Source organism: Nicotiana tabacum, chromosome 1 (assembly GCF_000715075.1).
Source record: "Nicotiana tabacum cultivar K326 chromosome 1, ASM71507v2, whole genome shotgun sequence".
Taxonomy (NCBI): domain Eukaryota; kingdom Viridiplantae; phylum Streptophyta; class Magnoliopsida; order Solanales; family Solanaceae; genus Nicotiana; species Nicotiana tabacum.
In genome coordinates, this window is record NC_134080.1 from 203,206,616 (window position 1) to 203,224,202 (window position 17,587).

Consider the following 17,587-nt stretch of genomic DNA (forward strand, 5'->3'; position numbering starts at 1 on the left):
GTATGTATCTATAGGAAAAAATTCCAATGTTTTTTTTGTGGTGAAATTGCTTATGTAAATTTAAATATACAAAATAATAAAGTGTGATTTGGAGACAAAGTTTAAATTAAAGACAAGAATCATAAAAGCTCAAAGCCACAAACTTTATTAAGTATAAATTTTAAATTTTGTAAATTTTTAATACGTTACATTACAATTTGCAAGTTTGGATTTTGAATTTTAAACTTATAACAAATCGTAACAAGAGCTACATGAAGGGTAAAAAAAAAAACGACTTGAAACTTCAAAATTTTTTAAAAAAATACTTGCATGTCATTGTACGGACTATGATTGAGTTATTGAAAAACGCATCCATAAACTTAATAATCACGCATCCATAAACTTAGTAATGATTAGATACAAGAGAGTCACACTAAGAGAGAGGCCGTCGGTTCAGTAAAAACCCTATTTGTTTCTGTTTTATCCCATTTTTTCACTTCCCTTTTCAACTTTCCCATATTTTGTTTTTGCTGAATGTGTTGTTACTGAGAGGGAAACTAAGGATAGTTATTGTCGACCCATCTTTACTTGCATTGCATCTTTGGCTGAAAATTCAAAACCGGTGATTGACTCATTATATCTGATTTTAATAAAAGATACATAGAGATTATATTCTATATTTATACACACTTGTATTATACTTATATATACACTGCCGAGTCAGCAAAACATTGGTTAGGTTCCAGCTATCAGCTTAGTTAGTTTAGTTATACTCTTTATTGCTTATGTGTATAAAGAGGACAATACTCACTAATAGATGATTTGAGTTTCATTTTCTCAAATCAGAGACTCTTCACTGCACATTTCTCTCTCTTCGAAATACGCATTCTAGAATGTTCTGAATCCTCCATTGAAGGAGGAGTACAGCTCACTCAAAGCTCATAATCTTGACACGATATCAGAGCGGAGGTCTTCCTCATCGATCATGCCGTTGAATCTACTTTCTGTTCTTCTGTTTTCAATCACAGAGTAATCTAGGGTTTTTTTAACAAACAAACAATTTGGGGAAAAGTTCTGAATCGACACATCCACCAACAATTGTTAGTGAATAGCGGTTTCTGAGCTTAATTCCGGTTAGGTGAGCAGAAATCCAACTGATTCAATATTCTCATGACGATTCTGGATCAAATCGACGAAGCGAAAACGGCAGCGACCACACAAACGGTAATTGATACAACTAATCCACTCTATATTCATCCATCTGACAGTCGGGGTTCTACTTTAGTACCTGTTCCTTTTGATGGAGTTGGTTATCGCTCTTGGAGAAAAGTAGTGTTAGGGTCCTTCTCAGTGAAAAGTAAGCTAGGTTTTATGAATGGAGAGTGTGTAAGGCCTTATGTGACCTCTCAACAGTTTCGTCAGTGGGAGAGGTGATGACATGGTTACTTCATGGATTCTGAACTCTTTAGCGAAGGACATTGCAGACATCGTTGAATATGTAAATAATTCTGTTGAATTGTGGAAGGAATTGGAGGATCGATATGATCAGAGGAATGGAGCTAAATTGTATCAAATCCATAAGGAGATTAATAATTTGAGTCAGGGAGTGCTTGACATCGCAGGTTATTATACAAAAATGAAGAAACTCTGGGAAGAGTTGAACACATTAAGTGCTAAAACTCATTGTAGTTGTGTGTGTACTTGTGGAGCAAAGGAAAACATGCACAAGGCAGAGAAGTATAGAAGACTCATACAGTTTCTAATGGGACTTAACGAGATTTACACAGTTATTCAGGGAAGCATTCTCATGATGAACGGATTGCCTTATATGGCACATGCATTTTCTTTGCTGATACAGGAGGATAAGCAGAGATAATTCAAGCCTAGAAATCAATTGATTTTTGATTCTTCTGCGTCGAATTTCAATGTAGGGGGAAGAACCTTTAAGACAAATTACTCACCTGGTGGGAATCAGACTTCAAACAACTGGCCTAGGCCATTTTGTGACCACTGCAGATGACCAGGATATACCAAAGACAGATGCTACTCCAACAAGGGGAAGAGCACTGTGGCAAATGCAGTTGCAAGTGTGCAGGGATTGTCATCAGACATGTTTTCAACTAAAGTAGTTGAACCAGAACATCAGGGAGACAATCAGAACATGAGCCTTTCAAAGGAACAATATGGACAAATTCTCAGTTTACTGTAGCATTTTCAAGTTGGAAATGGAGGAGAAGGCACTTCAAGTGTTTCTAGTGGAGCTTCTATGAATTTTGCAGGTATGATTGCTTGCACTTCTTTCATTGATTTTGATAATCCATCATGGAAATGTTTCAATGCAAAAGCTGACTTGTGGATATTAGATTCAGGAGCTTCACATTACATGATTTTCGATAAAACTCACCTACAAAATATTATAAATCTACCATATTCCTTGCTTATTAAATTGCCAAATGGTTACAAAGTTAAAGTAACCCACATAGGAAATGTACATCTAGCCCCCAAAATCATCTTACATAAAGTCATGTTTATACCATCCTTCAAGTTTAATCTAGTCTCCATTAGTTCATTTGCAGTGCATCTCAAATGTGTTGCTTCATTTTCTAATACTTCTTGTCTACTGCAGGCCCTTTTACTGAAGAGGCCTCTAGAGATTGGTAAGATGTATGATGGACATTACTTTCTATGTTCTCAATGTCTCAAGAAAGGTCTTTTCTATTTTAAAAGTGTGCACTTTCTTGCTTGTCCAGTCATGCTATTGATATGAATGCAGTACACTGTCTATCCAATTCCGACCACCCTACTGTAAATAATTTCATTTGCAATAATAAAGATAGTGCTTCTACTCTGCTTTCTTCTACCTCTCTTAGGGATAATGTGGATCTTCTGTGATATTATAGATTTAGTCATGTACCGTTCAATAAAATGAAAGGCATTCCTACTATACATGCATCTTTCTCTCCTAGACAACCATTTATTTGTTCCATTTGTCCCATGGCCAGGCACTCTTGACTCCCTTTCCCCAAAAAAATAACCAGTACTATAAAAATCTTTGAACTTCTTCATGTTGACCTATGGGGCCCATATCATGTAGCAACACACAATAATTTCAAGTATTTCTTCACCTTAGTGGATGACTACAGTAGGTCAACTTGGACATATCTTCTAAGCTGTAAAAGCAATGCTCTTCAAATCATAAATTTTTGTAAATATGGTAGAGAACCAATTCAAAACCAATGTTCAGTATGTAAGGACAGATAATGGCCTAGAATTCACTAGCAATGAAGCTTCTTCTTTCTTTCAATCAAAAGGTATAAATCACCAGAAAACATGTCCTTATACACCCCAACAAAATGGGGTGGTGGAAAGAAAACACAAATACCTTCTTGAAGTTGCCTGGGCACTTCTTTTTCAGTCCAAATTACCACTAAAATATTGGGAAAAGTGTGTCTTTACAGCAACCTTTCTAATCAATAGGTTACCAACAATTCTTCTAAAGAATAAATGTCATTTTGAACTCTTGTATGACAAGAATCCAACCTACTCCCACTTGAGAAGCTTTGGTTGTTTGTGTTATCATACCATGCCCAAACCCTTCAGGGACAAATTTGAACCAAGAGCCACTCCACATGTATTTGTAGGTTATCCATTTGGGACAAAAGGTTACAAAGTACTAAGTCTAGCCACTAAGAAAATCTTTGTCTCCAGGGATGTCTTATTTCATGAAACCATTTTCCCTTTCACTTTCAATTCAGATGTACAAAATCTACCCCCATACTTTCCTACATTTTCTTCTACAGATCACCTACCTAATTACACTATTATTTCTCCTGCAGCTTCTACCACTGATCAAAGGGACACAGATCAGTCCCCCCTTTCTTCCTCCAGCACCACAACTCCTCTACCTGATATGTCGCTCATTTCTCTTTCTAGTACATCCCCTTCCTCTGAATCGTAAACTCACACTGAACACTTCCATCTTCCCACATCAAGAATCCCCTCTCATTTGAATAATTATGTATGTAATCTACCCAATTTGAAATGTAATTATATTTTTTGCCTCCATGCTTTGTTTTCAAAAAATAACCATGTTATTCCTACTGACTTGCACCCTAATAGTTAGCATATTGTAAGAAATATTAGCCAACTTCATATGAAGAGGCAACCATGTATCCTGCTTGGCAGAGTGCCGTGAGCCCGTGACTCAAGAGTTTGAGGCCTTATATGCCAACAATACCTGGGACTTGGTCCCTTTGCCAAAGGAGTAAACATGTCATTGGTTGTAGGTGGTTGTACAAGGTAAAACACAAAGCATATGGTAGCATAGAAAGGTACAAAGCCAGACTAGTTGTGAAGGGGTACACACAACAAGCTGGAATAGGTTACACCAAGAACTTTTCTCCTGTGGTCAAGATGACCACTTTCAGATCCTTAATCGCCATTGCAGCTAAGAAGAGATGGCAGATTTACCAATTAGATGTAAATAATGCTTTTCTCCATGGAGATCTGCATGAGGAAGTCTACATGAATGCTCCACCAGGGCTTAAGCTGAAGTCCCCAAACTTGGTCTACAAGATGAACAAGTCCCTCTATGGGCTAAAATAAGCCAGTAGGAAGTGGTATGATAAATTGACCGAGGCTTTGTACACAAGAGGATACACACATTCCATGCATGATTATTCCATGTTCTTCAAAAAGCAGGGTTCTTCAACTTTTTTTGTAGCAGTTTATGTTGATGATGTTCTCCTCATAGGGATTGATTTAGAAGAAATTAGTCAGCTCAAAGCTTTCCTACATGACATATTCAAAATAAAAAATTTGGGACAACTGCATTATTTTCTAGGACTAGAGGTCCTTTACAAGGAAGATGGTATTATTATTATCTCACAGAGAAAATTTATTCTGGACCTTCTGAAAGAATATGATTGCCTGCACTCAACCATCCTGATCTCTCCTTGAGGGCTCTCCTTTATCTGATCCTACTTTCTATAGAAGATTGGTTGGGAAGTTGAATTTTCTTACAAACACTAGATTGGATATAGCCTATAGGGTCCAACATTTGAGTCAATTTATGCAAGACCCCAGGAACCTCATCTACATGCAGCTTATACATGTTGAGGTACCTCAAAGAAAGATCCTACATTGGGCCTGTACTTCAGCAATGCATTTGATCTTTCCATCACTGCTTACTGTGATTCTGACTGGGCAGTTTGCCCTGATTCTAGGAGGTCTGTGTCTGATTACATAATCCTTCTAGGAGGTAGTCCTGTGAGTTGGAAGTCTAAGAAATAGGAAACCATTTCCTTGTCCTCAGCAGAAGTAGAGTACAGAGCACTTAGGAAGGTGGTGCATGAGCTAGTATGGTTGCACAAGTTGTTTGAAGAGCTCATTGTTCCTGTCTCCTTGCCTATATATATACATTCTGATAGCCAGTCTGCTCTACACATTGCGAGGAATCCTGTATTCTATGAACGAACAAAACACATTGAAGTGGATTGCCATTCTGTGCGCACCAAGCTTCAGGAGGGCCTCATTTCCCTGCATCACATTGGCACTATAGAGCAACTGGCAGATGTTCTCACTAAAGCACTCACTAGGGTGAAACATTCCTCTGTTCTTGGCAAGTTGGCTGTGATTACTTCACCTCCAACTTGAGGGAGGGTATTGAGATTATATTCTATATTTATACACACTTGTATTACACTTGTATATACACTGCTGAGTCAGCATAGCATTAGTTAGGTTCCAGCTATCAGTTTAGTTGTACTCTTTGTTGCTTATGTGTATAAAGAGAATAATACTTAGTAATAGATGATTTGAGTTTCATTTTTTCAAATCAGAGACTCCTCACTGCTCATTTCTCTCTTTTCGAAATACGCATTCTAGAATGTTCTGAAACCTCCACTGAAGGAGGAGTAGAGCTCACTCAGAGCTCATAATCTTGACAAGATAAATCTAAATCATGTTTAAAACGATCTATTGCAATCAGAAGTAAGAGCAACATTGCAATCTAATTTTGAAATTAAATTGTGTCAATAATTGCGATACATATCATGAAATCTAATTGCTAAGACTGCGTGAATAAGTGTTATATGATCTGATCAACCTTTCTACTAATCTCTAGCAAAAAGCTTAATGCACTGGCATACCGTTTTATAGATGTACTTAATAAGTAGGCATGGTCTTGATCTCACATATATGTCTGGACGTGATTAAGTTACTCAAGCCTAAGCAGTCTTGTACTAAATGAGATTACATTATAATCTAAACAGCAATACGATGGAGCAACTAATAATACATGGAGGTAGTGGTGACAAAATGGTTAAAAGAAAACAGTTATACGTCCATATTATCCATTAAAAAATGGGTTAGATAATGAACTTTTTAAAAACGGGTCAAATATGAATAAGAACCATATTATTGACTTAGAAAATGGATAACCAAGTGGATAACTAATAGGTTTAACTTTTACATTTGTAAAGCCTCAAATTGGGTGTTTCTCAAGTTTGGGAGACTAGAAATTCTCCCGAAAGTGATCATATTCAAGAAGCCATGGATAATATGGATATTCATATTATCCGCCAGTTAATTCGTTTTCTATACGTATTAAATATGGGTCGGATAGGATAATTTGTCCGTTTTTTGCATTACTCATTTATTATCCGTCCATCTTCAATTTGACTCGCCCGTTCGCCACCCTACATGGAGGGTATGGTAAATACAGTAAACTTTGATGCCCAATTTTAGCTAATAAAACGGAATCTACGAACTTAAAAGGTCTGTAAATGCAGACTCATGAAACAAACAGAGAATATTTATAAACAGAAACAAAAGCAATACATATAACTACACAGGAAGTACAGCAAATTAAATTACAACTTTTTATAGTTAAAAATAGTTAAAGTTAATCCAAAACTTCATAGAAGAAGAGAAAAAAAAAACCACAGCTGCTTCTTCACAGATACGTTTATATTCATGTACGTGTCTTTGTAGTAATTTACACATTAATATCCGCTACATAATAAGTTATACATTATTATTCAGTACAGGGACAAATATTTATACTATAAATCTTTCATTACTAAACCATTACTCAAATGGTGAAATGGATTGGACCCCTCTATCCTTAACCGAGGTCTTGGATTTAAGCGGGCCCCAAAATCTCTCTCAATATATATATATATATATATATATATATATATACTATTTAATAATTATGCACTACTGATAGAATTTTTAAATTATTTGGTTAAAATAGTTATAACTAAAAGTTTTACACATCTTAAATTGTAGTTACTAGTTGTTTCATGTCTTTAATTCGTCTCAACTTAAATCGATCTTCTTATAATGTTAGTTTAGAATAATTTTTCTTAATTCTTTGAGTGTCTTTGTAGACATTTTCAAGCTACTTTGATAAGTAACTATTAAAATTCGTCCATAACATTGAATGACTCTTGAAACATTATAGTTACTACAATATTATTTGTTTCAACATATATTTAGAATTAAAAGTGTTAACAGAAACTATATAAGTAGAAGAATATTCTAAATTGGCAAATTCAATCAGATAAAAAGTGTTAATTCAATTACCGTGTTCTATATCAGTTGCCTCGATTGAAAAAGTTTTTCAAAACTAAATCAATAAAGTTCAACATAATAACATAAGAGAGATGAAACAAATTGATTGAACATTGGCAATAATTAAAATTGATTATAACTTCTTTTGATTTTGATAAATTATAAGAGTAAAAAAAAAGTTACAAAATTTTAGGCCTCACTTTTTGTTTTTGCCTTAGACCCCATATTATGTCAAGCCCCCCTGGATTTAAGTTTAGCAAATGGAGAAATTCTTAATAGAATGTGCTTCCTTATAGATAAGGTTATGCAGCGCTTGAGGGAACTTTATTTTAAGCTTATCTATCTAATTTTATCTAAGTTTTCATATTTACAGAAGGTAACTAAATTTTTTTAATGAAATATATGCGAATTCGGTCAAAATCTACAATTTAAATACAAATTTTTTGTACATAATTCGATCAAATATTACAATTTATATATAACTAATACACAATTATGTAAGTTGTAGATATTTTATATACCAATTCCATACTCGACCTACAAAATATATACAATTTACTTATGTCTTCTTTTTCGAGTTTCTATCTAAAATTCCAACCAAAACCACCTCGAATTTTCACCAAATTCTCTCAAAATTGAGAATAAACTCCAAAAAATATTCCCAGTCATTTGCAACAACATTCAATCCAAACAAATAATAAGTTTGCAAATTTCGATTTTTGAATTCAAAGCTTCTAAGTTTTTTAATGGATTAAGCTCATGTATACCCGATCAACTTCAGTTTAGTTTCAATTATACGTGGTCAATTAGTTTCGATTTAGTTCCAAACACCACTCTTGTTGACAATGTCTTGTAATCTTGATTCATCTAAAAAAAAGGTTCTGGCAACCCATTTGTATTGGTGCTTCATGCTTGTTTTCTATGACATTTAACCAGTTAAATTATTTTTTTCACCAATCTTCAAAGCCTCGAGCATGTTGATCGACAAAAGCCGAGTCGAAGAGGAACTAAGAGAGAAATATCACTATAGAGAAGAAAAACAGAGAAGAATGAAGTCTAATATAAGTAAGATTGGAGTCTAATTTATTATTTTACATATACATAATAAATTGTATATGCAAATATAATTAAGTAATAACATATCTATGGGGGTTATATTAATGTAGTACAGATAGCTAAAAAGTCCTTAGTTGAGATAGCGGATTTTGACGAATGATAAACAAAAGAGAATTTTTCATTCCTATACACTATTGAAAAATTTATTACCATAAATGTTCATGTTTAATAAATTACCCTGCTTACATAAGTTTTATTTACAAAATATATACATTCCACCTTAAAAGACTCTCAATCCCTTATTAGTGTCTTCAATTAAGGGATTTAGTTACATCCTTTTCTTTTTTTATTCTCCTCTTCTCTTTCCTTATGTTTCCGCTCATATGTAACGTGGATCTTTCTTTCTCTACTTTTCAAAGAGGTAGACACATCAGAATTCTGGTCGTTTGGGCGTGTTTATTAATTCAAGATATAATGTGATTTTATTATAAGAATTTACTTTTGTGAACTTTTACCAATATTTTTTCAATTGAAGGTTTTGTCAAAAACCCAGCTGCTGCTTATTTCAGTTTTATTTTCAACTTCAAAATTTCTGCTTCCAGCATCTTAGCTAGCGTTTGGACATAGATTGAGTTGAAACTTGAAAAAATAATTTTTGAAGTAGTTTTGAAAAATAATTTTTGGAAGTTGAAATTATGTTTGGACATGCATTTTATTTGAAATTTTTTTTGAAGTTTTGTGAGTAGGAACTTGATTTTCACCCAAAATTTACCATAAACTAGATTTTGAAAACTTGAAAAATATTTTCAGAAATTTTTCAAAAACAGATCACTAATCTATGGACAAACAATGTTTTCAAAAAAAATTTGAAAAAAACTTGCCAAAATGTATGGCCAAACCGGGCTTAATATTGTCAAGCTGTTTGGAATTGCTTATGTTCTCCACAGCTCTACTTGATGGAGCTGATTAAAACTAAAAGAAAAAGGGTCACTTGATGGAAATTTGGTTTGGCCTTTGTTAAACCAACTAAAAGTTCCCAAAATAGCTAGTTTTACATGCTTTCTCGGACATCGTCCTCGGTCTGTGTAAAAATGGCGTGTAGTAGCCACTAATTAAGGGGATCTTTAATTTTTATCCACTAATTATAATGCTCAGCAAAAATAGCCACTATTAATAGGAAAAAGACAGTTTTACCCTTTCTTCAATGGTTATATTCCCAAACCCTTCTGCAAAAAGAAAGAAGTGATGAAGGTGAAGTATATATCAAGCGCAATAATGGTAAATGTGAAAAACCCTTCTGAATTTCGAGCTATAGTTCAACACCTCAGTGGGAAAAGCCCTCCAAAATCGTCCAATTTTCATCAACAATATGCAAAGACAGAGAATTATCATAATGATGAAGTTGCAGCCAAATTAGCTCGTGGTCAAAGTTCAAAAGGATTTTCTGGATTTCGGTTTCCCTATTAATATATAGTGTAGTAGTTGAGCTTTTCTTTGGCTTTGTTGCTTCAGTCACTGGGTATATAGTATATGATGTCACTGGGTAAGTAAGCCTTACACTGTACTAACACTAACAAAAATATTTATGAATGACATCATCCTCAATACTTATTTGCTAAATTCTGTATGTTCAAATTTTTGAGCAGATGTCTGAATTTTCAAAATTTCTTTCTTCTTACCTTGTTTTTGTTTCTTTTGAGTTCAAAGATTAAAATTTAAGGACATGAGTCCTTAAGTTTGATATGCAGGTTCAAAAGTTAAGGACAGACAGTCCTTAACTTATAGTTTCAAGTTCAAAACCTAAGGACTTCTGTCCTTAACTTTGAATTACATGTTCAAAAGTTAAGGACAGACAGTCCTTAACTTTGAGTTCAAAGTTCAAAACTTAAGGACTGTCTGTCCTCAACTTTACAAAAGTTAAGGACAGGAGTCCTTAAGTTTGACACGCAGGTTCAAAAGATAAGGACAGACAGTCCTTAACTTATAGTTTCAAGTTCAAAACTTAAGGACAGACAGTCCTTAAGTTATTGTTTCAACTTCAAAACTTAAGGACTTTCTGTCCTTAACTTTGAGTTTCAGCTGGTTCAAAAGTTAAGGACATGCAATCCTTAACTTATAGTTTCAAGTTCAAAACTTAAGGACAGTCAGTCCTTAAGTTATTGTTTCAAGTTCAAAACTTAAGGATTGTTTGTCCTTAACTTTGAGTTTCAAGTTCAAAAGTTTAGGACAAGAGTCCTTAAGTTTGACTTGCAGGTTAAAAAGTTATGGAAAGACAGTCCTTAAGTTTGAATAATACGTTCAAAAGTTAAGGACATGCAGTTCTTAACTTTGAGTTCAAAGTTCAAACGTTAAGAACATGAGTCCTTAAGTTTGAAATGCAGGTTCAAAAGTTAAAGACAGACAGTCCTTAAGTTTGAATTGCACGTTCAAAAGTTCAGGACAGGGAGTCCTTAACTTTGTGTTTAAAGTTACCTCATTTTAACAACCTCCTCCTTAGAAGCTCAAATAAATTGTACGTAGTTTATATTACTTTGAGTCCTCACAATCTATAAATCTTCAGAGCGCGCCAGTTACACATCCTTCTCTGACATATTTACCCACAAACTACTATGACATCCATATCCGTGTCTACCAAAGACTAAAGACAGGTATAAGTTATAGCAGAAGGGTATTTTCGTCCAGTCAGGTATAAGTTTATTAAACTAGTGGATAAAGACTAAAAACATTTAAAACACTGGTTTTAAAATAAAGACAGGTGCTGTTAGTGGCTATTTGTGCACATCTCCCTCGATCTGTCATGTTACAACTTGTCCCTTAAATATAAATTATACAAACAACTAGAATTCTGTATTTCTACCCATTTAAATACGGCTATAATAACATATAACTTAAATACAAATTTTATACAAAATTTATATAATATGTCTTTTGTATATTTTGTATCTGATTTATACATAGTAAAAATAAATTTCATACAACTAATTATATATTATACCACTTATCTACAATTTATCTACAATTTTCATACATTATTTCTACTCAGTTATATACAACTCTAATATAATACCACTTAAATACAATTTTTATACAGAGTTTATACAATATGTCTTTTGTATCTAATTTATACATAGTAAAAATAAATTTCATACAACTAATTATAGATTATATAATTTATCTACAACTTTCACACATTATTTCTACCCAGTTAAATACAACTACAATAACATACAACTTAAATACAAACTTTATACAATATGTCTTTTGTATATTTTGTATCTGATTTATACATAGTAAAAACAAATTTCATACAACTAATTATATATTATACAACTTATCTACAATTTTCATACATTATTTCTACTCAGTTATATATGACTACAATACTATACAACTTAAATATAATTTTTATACAATGTTGTTCAACTTTCATACAATAGTTAAATGAATAAAAGAAAAATAAATAAACAATAGAATACAATTTTTCTATAATTTTTCTACAATTTTACTATGATTTCTGCAATATAATGTATGTCATGTCTTCTTCTTCTTCTTCTTCTTCTTCTTCTTCTTCTTCTTCTTCTTCTTCTTCTTCTTCTTCTTCTTCTTCTTCTTCTTCTTCTTCGAGTTTCAATCTGAAATTAAGCCAAAACTAAATCTAATCTTCACCAAAACCCCTCAAAATTAAGATTATAAACTCCAAACCATATTCCCAATTATTTGCAACAACACCCAATCCAAACAAATAATGATTTTTGATAACCCAAATTCGAATTCAAATCTTCAAAGCTTTTTAATGGCTGTCAATGGTGGAATTGCTGCTCTCTTTTCCTTTGCTTTATATTACTGAAATTTGGGATTGAGAGATAGAGAGAGACGTAGAGAGAATTCTCAATTCTTTGTAACAACATCCAATCCAAACAAACAATGTCTTTTGAAAGCCCAAATTCGAATTCAAAATTTCAAAATTTTTTAATAGTTGTCAATGGTGAAGATGTTACAGAGTTTCGCTGGTTTTAGAAGAGGAATAGTGGGTGATTGAAGAGGAAATTATGGGGTGTGGTTTGATACATGGGTAAGGGGGTGGGATTTGGAGAGAAACTTGGGGGGAGTGGGAATATACGGTAGAATTAAATTAGGAGATTAATTAATACCATTAAATCCCCTAAAATATACATATATGATAATTAGGTATGTAAAAGATAATTATATTAAAAATTAAGCATGGAGGGTAATATAGTTTACTATATGACATTGAAATGTAAAAATTCCTAAACGAAAATAAAATAAAAACATGGGCCAAATTAGAATAGTTAGATCGCAAAGATATTGGGCCGACCCAGCCCATTTTGATTTCTGGAACCCCAAAAAAATCTCAACTGTGAAGGCGTTTTCATATTGCATATTCAGAATCAGAAGATCAACAAAACACCGACTTTAGATTCAGCGATAGTAAACATCAAATTCGAAAAAATGATTTGTTCTTCTAGCTTAGTCATGTCCAGTAGCCCATCTCCTCCGGCGAGTTCTGAAGCTTCCGATGAACTGACTCAGCCACAGGTTCGAAAATTTAAAACTAGTCCTCAGCTAAACCGGTGGTCCAGAGCTCGAAGCATCCGGTCCGGAAGGAAATTAGACCGGTCTGTTGAATTACGCACCAACTCCGGTTCGCCGGTTCGGGGTGAAGAGGAATTTGAGTTGCCTACGTCTCCTAAACGTGGGAGTGGGTCCGGTTCGGAGAGTGAAACGGAGGGTAACGGAGGAGGGAAGTCGATATTTATGGTGTCTGATGGAACTGGATGGACGGCGGAACACGCCGTTAACGCGGCGTTAGGACAGTTTGATTATTGCTTAGTTGATCGGGTTTGTCCTGTGAATACTCACTTGTTCTCTGGGGTAAGTTTGTCCTTTTATCTGCTTGGGATTAATTGACTTTAAGTTTTGTGCATTGAGTAAAAAAATATTTACATCAGTTAAGAATATTGCATGTAACTCTATTTAATAAGAAAACAAGCAAACTACGCTGTAATTATCCGTGCGTATAACGTAAATACTTCTGTATTTTGCATTAGCGATAAGTTATACGCACTGAATAAAATATTTTATATAATCAAGTAATTTATTAAGTAATTACAGGTAAATCTCTTGATAAATATTTATTGGTAATCTAGTAAAAATAATAGCTAACTTAATATGACAGGTTAAGATTTACTCATTACACTGACAATGCATATAACTTAAATCCGTTATATTAGAGCTTAACATCTATGTAATGACGGTGTGCAACATACTTATATAATCAGGTCACTTATTAAGTAATTACAGTGGCAAATATAAATTGGTAGTGTGGTAAAAATGATAACTAACCTACTATCACGTGTTAAGATTTAATGATAGAGCAAAAATTTTGCTCTTTTCAATATCGGTGCATATCTCTTGATATGAAAGATTCCATGAGAATGGCTACAACTTGAGGGGTTGAGATCCCCTCCAGTAAAGTTTTATCCAGTTTTTTCCAATAGGGATTTAGATGGTTGCCACATGTACTATAAGAATTTTAATGGTGTTGATTTATTTAACCTACTCAAAGAGTAACTAGAGTATAAGATGTGGGTCAATTATATACAATGCCTAGCTATCATCGTTACCATTGTCTAACCCCCAGCTTCTACTTTCATTCCACAAGAAATGTTATTGTACGTATTCCTTTATTAGCAAGCTACTATAATACTCTAGCAAGGTTGCTAAACCTAAAATGACACACTTAATACCTCTCCTTTTTTCCTGAACTTATATATTAACTGTCAGTAATTTCTTTCTACATATCACATAAATTTACAAGTTCAGGTGGCAAATCAAAATTCTGCAACTAATAAATTTAATTGGCAATGAGTATTTGGTAAGTATGGTTTGTTGCGACCTCTTTGAGTGAAAGCAATTGAAAACACAATAAATTGGCATTCTTTGTTGACAAACTGATGATACAAGTTGATATTCGACACCTAAGATTAGGTTGCAAGCACTGGTGTATAATCCCATTTCTTATATTACTTTTTTGAACTGCAAGCTTTTGTTTTTAAGTGATAGCGAGTCTTTGGAGGGTTCCCGTAATAGAATAAAAGGAAAAAGCTGGGAGCCAAACAATGGTCATGAACTCAAAATGACAGGGACGGTATCTAATTAACCCAGGGCTTATACTCTAGTTAGTCTTTGTCTCTTTGATTGTAGATTAAATAAATCAACACCATTAAATTTTTTATTGTACATATGGCAACCATCTAAAGCCCTATTGAAAAAATCTGGACAAAACTTTACCGGAGGGGATCTCAACCCCAACTTGAGCATACAAGTTATTTTCTTTCTTGGAGCTGCTATTGATATGTATTTTCTTTTGTATTGCCTGAGTTATACAATAGTAAACTTGATATGAAAGATTCATGTGAAAAAGGCAATATGATCTTGTTTTCTTTTTGTACCATCTAAAATCTAAATGAACATGTTTACTATCTGAAAGTATTTGACTAACTAACTATTTGATGTGATCTGACATCAGATATGGTTAAGCTTAGTGTTGAATAAGATTTCCTAGTACAAATAGATTGCTGGTTATTGTGTTGAACTGTTTTCGCTTGATGGATCACGTTCTTCTAGATTGATGATGTTGAACAATTAATGGAGATAATAAAACAAGCAGCGAAAGAGGGGGCGATGGTCGTCTATACTTTAGCTGATCCTTCTATGTCTGAATCCGCCAGACAAGCATGTAAACACTGGGGTGTAGCGTCTACCGATGTACTGGGGCCAATTACAGAGGCGATTGGTGGCCATCTTGGTGTTTCACCTTCTGGCCTCCCTCGCTGGGCTCCTGGGAGGGAAAAAGCTCTCAGCGAGGAATACTTCCGAAGGATTGAAGCAATTGAATTTACCATAAAGCAAGATGATGGCGCCTTGCCACGAAACCTGCACTTGGCTGATATAATTCTAACGGGTGTTTCACGATCTGGGAAGACACCACTGTCTATTTATCTAGCACAGAAAGGATATAAAGTAGCTAATGTGCCTATTGTCATGAATGTAGACTTGCCCAAGACTCTGTTTGAAGTTAATCCAGAAAAGGTTTTTGCTTTGACCATAAATCCTGTTGTTCTGCAATCCATCAGAAGAGCAAGAGCTAAGACTCTCAGTTTTAATGGAGAAATAAAGACCAACTATTGTGACATGGATTATGTGAAACAAGATTTGGAATTCGCTGGAAAGATTTTTGCGCAAAACCCTGTCTGGCCAGTGATAGGTAATTTGCCTCCCAAATTTCATATGGCATATATGTGATGAAGGTTTTCTGTTACTCTGATATTGTGTGTGATACATTAGCACAAGAATTTGATGATTCTTTTTCTTCTATTTGGTTGCAGAAGTTACAGCTAAAGCTATTGAAGAAACGGCAGTTATTGTTCTAAGACTTTACCATGACAGAAAGAACAGGTGTTCAATGCCAAGAATTTCAAAACGCTATTAAGCTATTGTTCTCAAGCATTGAGGCATCAGATCTTGGGTTTCAATAAAAGACAATACTTGAAAGTCAAGAGTCAAGACATCATCTTTGGCTGGCAACACCGGAGCAATAAACTTACTACGATAGCAACTTTGTATGACAGGTGTCGTACGTTTTGCTTTATATGTACCGTACAGTGCTCTACGTAGTTTTCATATGCTAATAGGTAAAAGTTAACTCTTCCAATAAAACCTCTGTTGCACCTCATGTAAATATTGCAACAATGTGAACTCTGAATATAGCTAATGCAGTTGCATCTTATGTACATTTCGTAAATGAGTTGTTGGAACTTAGAACACTGTATTCAAAATCAGAAAACTAGAAAATCGTTAGTTTAAAAAAACAAAACAGAAAAAATTCCTTCCTTGTGTGTCCTTAAGTAATTTAATCCCCTCACAGTTGCCCAAAGTTGCAGATTAATTCCTCCCAGGATAGAACGGAATAACTATTCTGTGATAGCGGCACTTCAAATCACAAAACTTCGGCGAACTCAAATGGTGGAGCAAATCACACAAAAAATGCTTACGTTTTGCTTTTGAAAACCAATGCAGAATGCAGAAGATTGAGGGGAGCGATTTCTGATTTTTTCGGTGGTGGAAAATGAGGCTAAGCTTTTAATTTTTTTTTTGTATGTTGTATAACTATTGTAAGTTATATTAATATAAAGTAATAATATAAAGAATACAAGGAAGATGAGAAAAAATTGCACTTATAAATTGCAAGTGCTACATTTATTTCAAAATTCAAACTGACAAATTGAAAGGTTTACATTTAACAACAAATAAATTAACCAAAAAAGAGTAAATTCAAAGGTTTTGCATTGCCTTAGTAAGTTCTTCATAATCAATATGAACTGAGTGACCTTCTTCTAGAGTGTTAAATTTGGATGGGTTGCCATGTGTTAATATATCTCCAAGTTCCTCGTCTTCTAGGCTATCAACATCTTCACGTCCTTGATTTCTTCGTTCCGATCTAATCCAATCTCTGAAACATATTAAAACTTCCAAACCATTGCTTCCCAATGAGTGACGAGTGTCTCCAAGTTGTTATCTTGCTTGGCTAAATGCACTCTCTGATGCAACAATTGAAATTGGCACATTCAGCACGTCCCGAGCAATAGCGAAAAGAACAGGAAATTGCTTTCCATTCTCATGCCACCATCCCAACGGTGAAAATTCCTTTGTGCGAGGCTCTTTTTGCTTCTGCAAGTAGAATTGAAGTTCATCAATGTTCCTGCTACTGGTTTGAGTGTTAGAAAATATAGAAAAAAATATTAAACTATCAAGGCCTTTTTTATCATCCACAGTAGCAGAAGTGGTACAATACATAGTGGGATTAACATTGCCTACATTAAGAGCAGAATCATCAATTACATTTGCATAATAATTATATAATTGTTGTAAATATTCATTTAGCTTGTTCATA

At 34.0% G+C, this 17,587-nt stretch overlaps 1 protein-coding gene and 1 non-coding gene across 2 annotated transcripts; both read left to right on the plus strand.

Annotated features, from left to right (window-relative positions):
• The first annotated feature begins 532 nt into the window (after positions 1-532).
• Positions 533-626, plus strand: LOC142165348 (small nucleolar RNA U31b). Its single transcript, XR_012696159.1, has one exon. It is a non-coding gene; the product is annotated as a small nucleolar RNA U31b (small nucleolar RNA).
• Positions 627-12,985: 12,359 nt separating this feature from the next.
• Positions 12,986-16,438, plus strand: LOC107815559 (putative pyruvate, phosphate dikinase regulatory protein, chloroplastic). The gene is made up of 3 exons (XM_016641170.2): positions 12,986-13,506; positions 15,262-15,901; positions 16,023-16,438. The coding sequence occupies exons 1-3, from the start codon at positions 13,084-13,086 to the stop codon at positions 16,124-16,126; spliced, it is 1,167 nt and encodes a 388-aa protein (XP_016496656.1). The 5' UTR covers positions 12,986-13,083; the 3' UTR covers positions 16,127-16,438.
• Positions 16,439-17,587: the final 1,149 nt, after the last annotated feature.

Coding starts and splice junctions, on each gene's coding strand:
- LOC107815559 (XM_016641170.2), top strand. CDS start 13,084: ATGATTTGTTCTTCTAGCTTAGTCATGTCCAGTAGCCCATCTCCTCCG. Junction 13,507..15,261: donor ATACTCACTTGTTCTCTGGG/GTAAGTTTGTCC, acceptor ACGTTCTTCTAG/ATTGATGATGTTGAACAATT. Junction 15,902..16,022: donor CCCTGTCTGGCCAGTGATAG/GTAATTTGCCTC, acceptor ATTTGGTTGCAG/AAGTTACAGCTAAAGCTATT.